Source organism: Taudactylus pleione, unplaced genomic scaffold (assembly GCF_031769625.1).
Source record: "Taudactylus pleione unplaced genomic scaffold, aTauple2 ptg001497l, whole genome shotgun sequence".
Taxonomy (NCBI): domain Eukaryota; kingdom Metazoa; phylum Chordata; class Amphibia; order Anura; family Myobatrachidae; genus Taudactylus; species Taudactylus pleione.
Genome location: NW_028285895.1, coordinates 317,346 through 330,423, shown reverse-complemented (window position 1 = coordinate 330,423; position 13,078 = coordinate 317,346). Strand labels below are relative to the sequence as shown.

Here is a 13,078-nt window from a genome sequence, read left to right as displayed (position 1 = left end):
TACAGCAGAGCGAGTGACTCCTGCCCAGCCCTGCTGGAAAATCACACAGCAGCCCTGCCTATACAGTATATTTTGCTCCTCTACTGCACGTACCTCCTTGCAGCCAGTAATTAACAGTGAAATGTGCCTGTGCTTACATTTTATTTACAAACTACAACAATATCACTATAATAATTAAATACATTGTTATTTTCTATGAAATTTTATTTTTTAATTTTCCTTAAATTACCTTCAATTGTTCGGTTATTAGCCAGATTTTTTTTTCTACAATTTTAGCACCTCTTCAGGAGGTTCCATTTTACTAAAGTAGCTCACACTCAATTACGGTTGACGACCACTGGTATAGGGTCTCAGACTGAAAGGAGATCATCCATTTGCCTGTTCTCAAATATTTTGTGCCTAAGCCTTTTTGATGACCCTCACCACCTGGTGTAATGTTCTTAAAGGCCTACCACATGCCACAAACGGCAGCTTATATTGCACTGGCTGCCTCTCAGGCTCTGGTGATAGATATTCATTCCATTGTCTTATTGTGTGTTGTAACATCTTTGCAGGAGTCTGGGGCAGTGCATTTGCAGCAAACCTTGATGAGATTTGGGCTTGTGCATCTGGTACAGGCATCCGCTGGCTCAGTTCTTTGACTGATGTTATCAGAGTGATAGGTAAGGAAGCATGAATGGACAATTATTTGAAGGGCAGAATTACTGCTGCATCTGCTATGGGTGATACACAACTGCTCTTCAACTGATAGCACAATGAACTAATAAAAAAGCAAACCCACCTATTGATTACCAGGAATCAGTGCTCCACGAAAGGTTTGAAGTCAGGAACAACACAAAAACTACTTTAAAATAGGCTACAGGTTGAGTCTCCCACATCCAAAATGCTTGGGATCAGGGATATTTTGGATATCGGAATATTCCGTATTTTGGAATATTTGCATACTATAATATCTTGGGAATGGGACCCATGTCTAAGCACAGAATGCATTTATGTGTTATATACACCTTATACACACAGCCTGCAGGTAATTTTATACAATATTTTCAATAATTTGTGGCTCAAACAAAGTTTGTGTACATACATGAAATTAATTTATGTTTCATATGGAATCGGTATGTAATGTCAGCTGTCGGGAAGCCTCCTGTCAAAATACCGACAGCAGCATCCTGATGGTTGGTATCCCAACGGGTAACTATACTTACCCTTCTCCCCTAACCCTCCCCATTAGTGCCTAAACCTAAGTCTTCCCCCTTAGTGCCTAACCTTAACCCCCCCCCCAGTGGTGCCTAACCCTCCTCCCTAGGGGTGCCTTACCCTGACCTCCCCCCTCCAATAAAAACCTAACCCTAACTCCGCTACGCTGCCTAAACCTAACACTCTGCCCCCCCCCCCCCCCCCCGGATAACGCTAAGGGCGCCCCGGACTTGCCTCGTTCAGGCTGCCGTCCTTCTGGATTCCGGCGTCGGGATTAAGATAGGCATCAGTATTTCGACAACTAAATTATATTCTGTGTTGGACTTTCAGTGTTGGGATTCAGACTGGCGGTATGCCGTCCGCCAGTCTGATAACTACATCCCGTTTCATATACACCTTATGCACACAGCCTGAAGTTAATTTTATACAATATTTGTAATCATTTTGTGCCTTAAACAAAGTTTATGTACATTGATCCATCCAAAAAAACAAAGGTTTCACTATCTCAGTCACGGACTTCCAGTGGGCGGGCCTCGTATGTGGCCGCATTTTATTAGGGCTCCTCAGATCTAACTCCCGTTAGACCCTTAGAGACAAGATTATCTGGGGGTCTCGTTATATTAACAGGCGCAGGAAGCCTTGGAGACCCTGCGGGGAGTGAGGTGCAGGCCATTTCACTCACCCGGCTATCACTTATCCCCGGAGTCAGCTCACGCTGTTGAGCGTTCAGCTTATCCGCCATCTTGTCGGCGAGGGAGCTCCTGCTTGGGAGTCGGAGAATCCCTTGGACTGTGCCTGTCCCCTGCAAGCGGGCTGATCGGAGACTGGATGTGTAGTCCCCAGCTTGATTTCGGCCTTGGGGAATACTCCTCGTGAAATTAAAGCGGAGGAGAAACATACTGACGACTGCGGTATCGAGCCCTGCGGCGTGGACTTACCTGGCTTGCCTGGATCGTGGGTGAGGAGGCTGAATCCTCTCTAAGTCCTTCCTGACCTCGCAGATGGGGCCCGGAGGCTGGGATACTTTTACAGCCCCATTGAGCGGAGCGGCCTTCTCCTGTCGGGGAGTTGCTGGCAGACATAGAGACGCAGAGGTGCTTTGCTTGTGGGACCTGCGGCCATATTTAACCTCACCTGGTCCCCTTCAGTGGTATTGGATCGCCTGAACTACAGGAGGTCTGCTGTCGGCTGTATCGCCGGAGGGTCAGTGTCTGCTGTGCCCGGAGTTCTGTGCGGAGGTTGTCCGGGGTGAATGCTCCTACATAATTGAAATCTGCCTATTAGGCCTCACGTTGCAATTCATGTTATAATGTAGATTGTGTACTATCTGTATTTGTGAGATATTTCTCTATTCTCAAGATACATCATGTCATGATGTATGATTTTTGATTATATGTAGTAGTCCCTCTACAACCAATATATATACGTGTGTACGAGTAGATATAGGAATATATACGTTACTACCTTTTATTCCTACTGTGGCCGTTTTGGGTATGCAAAAATATTTTACAATGACCAGGAAATCTGCGAAGGGTATTATCTCTCAGGCGAAGCCATCTGCTTCCACAGTGTCTTCCCCCTCTAACTCCCCTGGTCCTTCTATCACTCCCCCGTCGTCACCTGTTTTGGCCTTAGAGGGAGATACACAGCACTCAGTGCTTTTGGCAGCTCCTACTGCTACAGCAGCGGCTCAGGAGATGTTATTGGTCATTAAGCCCCTAATGGAACACCAATTCAAGGAATTCAGCTCCACTCTTGCGTCCATGACCTCACATATAGAGTCTCATGAGAAGAGGCTTGATGCAGTGGAACAACGCACAAGCGATGTGGAGGCAGGGCCGAAACTAGGATATCTGTCACCCGGTGCAAGGCAGCAATTTTGCACCCCCCAGTGTGCGTCTCTTGACCCCAGTGCGTCGGCCCCAGTGTATCTCAGCCGGGAATGCTGTGTGCATTGCACTGGCCTAACAGACCCTAGAGGTCCAGTAGGACCTCTAGCATCTGTCGCCTCTTTGGCGGCGGCCATTTTTGGATGGCCGTTTTGTGAGTCTGCAGCCCCCAAGCCACCTCGAGTCAGCTTTTTTCACCCCCTGCAATCCGGCACCCGGTGCACGTGCACCTCTAGCCCCCCCCTAGTTGCGGCCCTGGTGGAGGACACTATGTCGGCTCTACAATCGTCTTCTACCTCACAGGGAGATATTATTAAGGCTCTCTTAGATAAGATAGATGATTTGGAGAATAGAAACCGAAGGAATAACCTCAGGTTTCTGGGAATTCCGGAAACGGTGAAAGGGTTCGCCTTCATTGAATATCTGCAAAATGATCTCAATAATGCCTTAGGTATAACCCAGATGTCTCCCCCCATGATTATTGAACGTGCACATCGATTGGGACCAGAGAGATCTACCAACGTTTCTAGAACCCGTCCTGTAATAGCTAAATATTTAAATTTCAGAGACAGGGAGCTAGTGCTTCGTTCCTATAGACGACAGGGGTCTCTGGTTATTGAGGGCCACAGACTCTTGATATTCCAAGATTTCTCGGCCGCAGTGTCTCAAAAAAGAAAATAATTCTCTCCACTTTGCAAAATACTCTTTGATAATCATATCTAATTTGCTCTGTTATTCCCTGCAAAACTGAAAGTTACTGTGGATGGAGTAGTCCATATGTATGATGATTTAGATAAGGCCAAAACATACGTGCATTCCCTGCCCATCAGATTTGCTAACTCAATGGGACCTAGTGCATGATACCCTGATATTTCTGTATCTTTCTTTACAAAAGAGGGACACACATAGTGTACTGTTTTATTTCATACAAAATATGTTATGGGAGGTTGGATCCCCTAGGTTTTGGGTTTTGACTTTTCTTATTTTTGTTGTATTATTTTTATGTGCTATGGAAACATGTAATGTAATACATGTTTCCTTGTTTATTTGTTTGGAGGAAAATAGAAAATGGAGTTTGTCAGAGAAAAATGGTGTTCTAATGGTAATATATGGAATCTTTCTCATCTTGAATGGTTTGGGCGTGGCAGATGGCACCCCCCTTTTTGTTTTTCTAGTTTTGCCCTCCACTCGCTGGGATGGGGGGCGGACATGGTGGTTCATAGTATCTGCATGGGTTCATTTTCTAGACTGGGGTTAGATAATATAAATGTCTTCAGCTGCTAATTCTACTCTAGTTTCCACAATACATAATTCTATCCGTATGGTCTCCTGGAATGTGAGAGGATTGAACTCTCCAATTAAACGTAGACGAGTGGCTACACACCTTAAACAATTAGGATCGGATATAGCATTTTTGCAGGAGACACATTGGGCGCATTTGGATGATATGTGTCTGCGTAGCTCCTGGATTAAGAAATGCGTTTCGTCTTCCTTTGTCACTAAGAAAAGAGGTGTGGCTGTAGTGTTTCACAAACGCTTAGATTATTCTATAATTAGCTCAGAATGTGACCCGGAGGGCCAATATATTTTACTGGATGTGTTTTTGCGGGGTGAACCCTATACTCTCCTGAATATCTATGCCCCCAACTCTCCTAACTTGGAATTTTTTCGAACAATTTCTAATTTGCTTTTGGGTCGATCCACTCCGAACCTGCTGGTGGGGGGAGACTTTAATGGGGTAGCTGATGAGAGGCTTGATAGACTTGGATCATCAGCCTCTTTATCATCATCGGGACCGGGGGGTGTGGGGCTATTGCTTTCGCTTCACAATCTATGTGACGTGTGGCGACTTTTCAACCCCACTGACAGGACACACTCCTATCATTCTCGAGTACACAGATCATTCTCTCGTATTGATTACATATTAGTGGATGATCAATTGATTCCCTCTGTACGTTCTAGTGATATCCATAGCATAGTCATATCGGATCATGCTCCGGTTTCTTTAGATATCCAAACTAAGTTTTCTGAGGTGTCACGTAAATTTTGGAGGTTCCCATCTTTTCTTAGCCAATCGGATCACTTTAAACAATATCTCCAGTCCAAATGGATGGACTTCGTTGATGACAACATAGAACATTGGGAGGACTCAGTTCTCTTTTTGGAAACTTCCAAGGCGGTAATTAGAGGTCATATATTGGCTTATCAGGCTGGGAGGAGGCGGGAATATCGGAGTAAATATGATGTATTACATGGTGCTGTGCATACGGCTTATATTAAATATGAGGCTGACCCCTCTGATGACAATTTTGAGGTCTACAAACAACATCGTCAATTATTAGAGAGTTTTCTGTTGACCAATGCTCGGACTCAGATAGATTATGCAAAAAAACGTTATTATAGATGGGGCAATAGATCGGGACGCTTACTAGCTAATATGGTGAAGGTGCATAATACTCGACACACTATTAAAACAATACGACACCCTATTACAGCTGCTCGTTTGATATCTACACCTGATATAGTATCCACATTTCAAGATTATTATAAGTCTTTATATACAGCTCCCCCAGAATTCCCTGAGTTACGTAGTGATCTGCTGAATGAGGCAGAGCTTCCGAAACTTACTTCAACCCAAAGGGATATTTTACTTCAAGATATTACAGAAACAGAGATTTCAGAGGTTATTTCTCACCTTCATAATAACAAATCTCCGGGCCCTGATGGCTTAGCAGGGGAATATTACAAGATGTTGCAACCCCAACTAGTTCCATTTCTTACTACCTTATTCAAGGGCATATTGGAAGGTCAATTACACTATCCAAACTTTAATGATGCATTTACCATAGTCATACCTAAGCCCTCTAAGAACCCGGAATTAGTTACATCCTATAGACCTATCACACTTCTGAACCAAGACTTCAAAATATTGACCAAAATTATGGCCAATCGTCTTCAATTATTTTTGCCTGAAATCCTAACACATCATCAATTGGGTTTCACAAGGGGTAGGTTTTCGGTAAAGGGGGTTAGAACGGCCCTGGCAGCTATAGTGTCTCATTCTAGCTCCCGATTGCATTTGGAAGAAATGCTTTTGAGCTTAGATGCTGAAAAGGCATTTGATACAGTGTCGTGGAATCACTTGCTTAAAACTTTTGAACTACGAGATTTTGGTAGACCCTTTTCGAATTTATTTCGATTTTTATATCATGAACCGACCACTACGTTGATGATCAATGGCACCTGTAGCTCCTCCTTCACAATGATGGGCACTAGACAAGGATGCCCTTTGTCACCAGTGTTATTTAACATTGCTCTAGACCCACTGCTGCGTGTTCTCCAGTCCTGGCCAGATTTTAAAGGTATTCGGATGGGTTCTCAAGAACTTAAAGTCCAGGCTTTCGCTGATGATTTATTACTCTATATTTCGGATCCAGAACAAACTCTACCAAAAATTTTTGATAAAATGTCAGATTTTGCAAAGGTTTCGGGTTTTAATATTAACTCAGACAAATCAGAGGCATTATTCTTGGGTCCTATAGTAAAACCACACTGGGGGATTTATATCCGGTAGTATGGGTCCCTATTTCACTTAGATATTTGGGAATTGAATTACCTCGAAATATAGGGGACTTATATGATCTTAACATGAAATCACTTATTCGGGAGGTGGTGGGGGATTTGTCTAAATGGCGACACCTCATGCTATCATACTTGGGCAGAATCCATTTACTGAAAATGATATCTTTACCGAAATTGTTATATCCCTTACAGATGTTGCCGATTTTGCTTTCCCAGGAGGATGAAAAATCCCTGTATAAAACATTTAGGGAATTTATTTGGAAGAACAAAAGACCTCGTATTGGCTTATTGAAACTCCAACAAACTAGGGCCAATGGAGGGGTTAATTTACCTAACTTAAAATTATATAGTCATGCTGGAACGAGATTGGATACACAAGACTGACCTATTTACTGACTCACAGATGGACCAATTTTTTTTACCTGACCAACACATATTGGCGTTCCTCCATTCCCATAAACAGGAGATTTCTGAGGATATTATTAATAATCCCTTACTGATGGTTACATGGAGAGTTTGGCAATACACTAGAAAACAACGAAACTTAAATTCACACCATTCTCTTTTTCTCCCACTACTACTAAACCCCGAGTTTCAAAACGGGGAGGCTTCAGCGCCCTTCTCGTCATGGCCAGATAGTGGAATATCTTATGTCCGGGCATTGGTCGACATCGAGAACTGTAGACCCTATCGAGTGGCGGAAATGATGAATACATATAATTTACCTCATTCCCACTCTTTGGCAATGTATCAGGGGCAGCATTATGTGAGCTCTATGATACGCGTTTTCTCTCCAATAGATTGGTCCAACTCTTTGGACCTACTATTAAATAGACCTATGGGAGGCAGGGGAGTAATTTCCCTTCATTACAAAATTCATCAGACCCCTTTAGATCATTCAAAAATCTCTACGGGATTATCTACTTGGTGTAGTATCTTTCCCCATATCACTATAGAGGGTTTATTGCGCTCATTCCTCTATTCCCAATCAGTACTTTCATCGAGCATGTATAAAGAGATGTTTTACAATATTTATCATAATTGGTATTTCTCCCCTCACTGCAGGTTCTTGATGGGATTGTCCGATAATAGTAGCTGTGCTAAATGTGGGGCTTCTGAAGCAACTTTCACTCTCTACCTCTCTCTCTACATATACCCTCTCTTTACACTTATCTTTCTCTACCTCTCTCTCTACATATACCCTCTCTTTACACTTATCTTTCTCTACCTCTCTCTCTACATATACCCTCTCTTTACACTTATCTTTCTCTACCTCTCTCTCTACATATACCCTCTCTTTACACTTATCTTTCTCTACCCCTCTCTCTACATATACCCTCTCTTTACACTTATCTTTCTCTACCCCTCTCTCTACATATACCCTCTCTTTACACTTATCTTTCTCTACCCCTCTCTCTACATATACCCTCTCTTTACACTTATCTTTCTCTACCTCTCTCTCTACATATGTATACCCTCTCTTTACACTTATCTTTCTCTACCTCTCTCTCTACATATGTATATCCTCTTTACACATCTCTCTCTCTACATATACCCTCTCTTTACACTTATCTTTCTCTACCTCTCTCTCTACATATACCCTCTCTTTACACTTATCTTTCTCTACCTCTCTCTACATATACCCTCTCTTTACACTTATCTTTCTCTACCTCTCTCTACATATACCCTCTCTTTACACTTATCTTTCTCTACCTCTCTCTACATATACCCTCTCTTTACACTTATCTTTCTCTACCTCTCTCTACATATACCCTCTCTTTACACTTATCTTTCTCTACCCCTCTCTCTACATATACCCTCTCTTTACACTTATCTTTCTCTACCCCTCTCTCTACATATACCCTCTCTTTACACTTATCTTTCTCTACCCCTCTCTCTACATATACCCTCTCTTTACACTTATCTTTCTCTACCTCTCTCTCTACATATGTATACCCTCTCTTTACACTTATCTTTCTCTACCTCTCTCTCTACATATGTATATCCTCTTTACACATCTCTCTCTCTACATATACCCTCTCTTTACACTTATCTTTCTCTACCCCTCTCTCTACATATACCCTCTCTTTACACTTATCTTTCTCTACCTCTCTCTCTACATATGTATACCCTCTCTTTACACTTATCTTTCTCTACCTCTCTCTCTACATATGTATATCCTCTTTACACATCTCTCTCTCTACATATACCCTCTCTTTACACTTATCTTTCTCTACCTCTCTCTCTACATATACCCTCTCTTTACACTTATCTTTCTCTACCTCTCTCTACATATACCCTCTCTTTACACTTATCTTTCTCTACCTCTCTCTACATATACCCTCTCTTTACACTTATCTTTCTCTACCCCTCTCTCTACATATACCCTCTCTTTACACTTATCTTTCTCTACCCCTCTCTCTACATATACCCTCTCTTTACACTTATCTTTCTCTACCCCTCTCTCTACATATACCCTCTCTTTACACTTATCTTTCTCTACCTCTCTCTCTACATATGTATACCCTCTCTTGACACTTATCTTTCTCTACCTCTCTCTCTACATATGTATATCCTCTTTACACATCTCTCTCTCTACATATACCCTCTCTTTACACTTATCTTTCTCTACCTCTCTCTACATATACCCTCTCTTTACACTTATCTTTCTCTACCTCTCTCTCTACATATGTATACCCTCTCTTTACACTTATCTTTCTCTACCTCTCTCTCTACATATGTATATCCTCTTTACACATCTCTCTCTCTACATATACCCTCTCTTTACACTTATCTTTCTCTACCCCTCTCTCTACATATACCCTCTCTTTACACTTATCTTTCTCTACCTCTCTCTACATATACCCTCTCTTTACACTTATCTTTCTCTACCTCTCTCTCTACATATGTATACCCTCTCTTTACACTTATCTTTCTCTACCTCTCTCTCTACATATGTATATCCTCTTTACACATCTCTCTCTCTACATATACCCTCTCTTTACACATCTTTCTCTACCCCTCTCTCTACATATACCCTCTCTTTACACTTATCTTTCTCTACCCCTCTCTCTACATATACCCTCTCTTTACACTTATCTTTCTCTACCCCTCTCTCTACATATACCCTCTCTTTACACTTATCTTTCTCTACCCCTCTCTCTACATATACCCTCTCTTTACACTTATCTTTCTCTACCTCTCTCTACATATACCCTCTCTTTGCACTTATCTTTCTCTACCTCTCTCTCTACATATGTATACCCTCTCTTTACACTTATCTTTCTCTACCTCTCTCTCTACATATGTATATCCTCTTTACACATCTCTCTCTCTACATATACCCTCTCTTTACACTTATCTTTCTCTACCCCTCTCTCTACATATACCCTCTCTTTACACTTATCTTTCTCTACCCCTCTCTCTACATATACCCTCTCTTTACACTTATCTTTCTCTACCCCTCTCTCTACATATACCCTCTCTTTACACTTATCTTTCTCTACCCCTCTCTCTACATATACCCTCTCTTTACACTTATCTTTCTCTACCCCTCTCTCTACATATACCCTCTCTTTACACTTATCTTTCTCTACCTCTCTCTCTACATATGTATATCCTCTTTACACATCTCTCTCTCTACATATACCCTCTCTTTACACTTATCTTTCTCTACCTCTCTCTACATATACCCTCTCTTTACACTTATCTTTCTCTACCTCTCTCTCTACATATGTATACCCTCTCTTTACACTTATCTTTCTCTACCTCTCTCTCTACATATGTATATCCTCTTTACACATCTCTCTCTCTACATATACCCTCTCTTTACACTTATCTTTCTCTACCCCTCTCTCTACATATACCCTCTCTTTACACTTATCTTTCTCTACCCCTCTCTCTACATATACCCTCTCTTTACACTTATCTTTCTCTACCCCTCTCTCTACATATACCCTCTCTTTACACTTATCTTTCTCTACCTCTCTCTCTACATATGTATACCCTCTCTTTACACTTATCTTTCTCTACCTCTCTCTCTACATATGTATATCCTCTTTACACATCTCTCTCTCTACATATACCCTCTCTTTACACTTATCTTTCTCTACCCCTCTCTCTACATATACCCTCTCTTTACACTTATCTTTCTCTACCCCTCTCTCTACATATACCCTCTCTTTACACTTATCTTTCTCTACCCCTCTCTCTACATATGTATACCCTCTCTTTACACTTATCTTTCTCTACCCCTCTCTCTACATATACCCTCTCTTTACACTTATCTTTCTCTACCTCTCTCTACATATACCCTCTTTTTACACTTATCTTTCTCTACCTCTCTCTCTACATATGTATACCCTCTTTACACATATCTCTCTTTCTCTGTACATATACCCTCTCTTTACACTTATCTTTCTCTACCCCTCTCTCTACATATACTCTCTTTACACTTATCTTTCTCTAACCCTCTCTCTACATATACCCTCTCTTTACACTTATCTTTCTCTACCTCTCTCTCTACATATACCCTCTCTTTACACTTATCTTTCTCTACCTCTCTCTTTACATATGTATACCCTCTTTACACATCTCTCTCTTTCTCTCTACATATACCCTCTTTACACATCTCTCTCTACCTCTCTCCCCCTCTCTTTCCACTTCTCTCCCTCTTCCCCACTCTCTACATGGGGATGCAGTCAGGAAGCCGACGGTCGCAATGCCGACCGCCGGCTTCCCGACTGTCAAATCCCGGCATTAGACCTACGCCAGGAGCCCGGCATACCGATCGAAGGTAAGCTGGGCGCGGACAGCCGCGGGGGGGGAGGGTTAGGTTAGTGGCTCCCGGGGGGGACTTAGGGTTAGGCAGCCCCCTGGGAGGGTTAGGGTTTGGCTAGGGGAAGGGGGGGTTAGGGTTAGGCATCCTTGGGGGGTAGGTTAGGGTTAGACACCCCCCCCCCCCGGGAGACTTAGGTTTAGGCTGCGGGGAAGGGGGGGTTAGGTTTAGGCACTTTGGGGGGGGGTTAGGGTTAGGCATCCTTAAAGGAGGGTTAGGGGGTAGAATAGTGTTAGTTGTACTTAAATTTTTTAGCTTCGGGATCTTCACCCCTGCCGGGCTTCCGGCAGTATATCATACTGATTCCTCTACATGTACCCTCTCTCTACACTTCTCTCTCTCTACGTATACATTCTCTTTACACTTCTCTCTCTCTACCTCGCTCTACACTTCTCTCTCTCTCTTCCTCACTCTCTACATCTACACTTATCTCTCTCTTCCGTTCACTCGCTCTTTACCTCTACCTTTGCCAGTCTCTCTATCATACCTATCTCTCTCTTTCTCTCCAGTCAGGGTGAAATTAAAGCAACATCTTTTAGTTATAAAGGGTCTGGAATCTTATTGCATTGTGTTCCTTGTTTGAAATGTTACAACTGTTATAGTATTATTGTTAACCCTTCACTTAAAAGCATTGTTGGCGTAGTCTTTTGTTTAATAAACATAACTTTTCTCTCTTTGGGTATTTCCCTGGGTGTCAAAATACTTTCCCATGTCTGTGGGACTGGAGGCAGATGGCAGGCTTGGTGATGCCGACATGGTGCAGGAGTTTTTGCTGGCTAACTCCAGATACACTTCCTGCCGGTCAGTGCAGGCACAATAGCCCTTGGGCACCCCGGTGTCCTGTTATACTCATATTCTCTCTGTCTTATGGTTTGGGCTAGTAACTTGATTATCCTTTCATCCCCTATTTTGGCTTACTATTTTAGAAAAAGCAAAACAAAAAAGTACACTTGCCTAAATTCTAATCCAAAAGCAGTGTAGCTCTCTCCTATTATACTACATATTTCATAATATAGTGCTTTTTCCCTGATATGTACGTGGAGTTTCGATGTACAGTAAGCTAGATAAATTCCAGTGGGTAATTGTGTAAATAGCTGTATTATTGCACTACATAATTATTATTGCTGTGTGTTGCTTTTGGACTAAAGGCAAAAAAAAATATCAAATATTATAATGGCGTCAAATTATAAAATATGCATTTGCCGAGGACCTCTGATGCCAAGTACCATTCCTAAAGGCCACTTCCAGGATTCCACTCGCCTACAGACTCGTTTGGTGATGCCAGGAGGGATAGTGTCAGACCTTTTCCAGGATGTTTTCAAGTCTCGTTTCACTGCTGGACAACGCTATAACTTCACCAGAGGCCTGTACCTATACAAGAACTATGTGGGCGTAAAGGAATTTGTAGCTTGGAAAGGTTTTGGTAGTCACTAAATGATCATGTATCAAGAATTGATGTTGTAATGTGGTGACTAAGGCTGGGTACACACCTAAAGATTTTCTGTCCAACCATCCAACTAGTTGATTGGTTGGAATGAAAATCTGGTAACGTATGGGAGTAACTGATGATCAG

General features: G+C 42.2%; 1 protein-coding gene across 1 annotated transcript in view; it reads left to right on the top strand.

The window, feature by feature from the left end:
• Positions 1-13,078, top strand: part of LOC148442463 (cytosolic phospholipase A2 zeta-like) — a 106,006-nt gene that overhangs the window by 83,120 nt on the left and 9,808 nt on the right. The window contains 4 exon segments of the mRNA XM_088463918.1: positions 555-662; positions 4,455-4,458; positions 7,764-7,774; positions 12,743-12,928. Of these exon segments, the coding sequence (XP_088320044.1) occupies positions 555-662; positions 4,455-4,458; positions 7,764-7,774; positions 12,743-12,928 (309 nt within the window).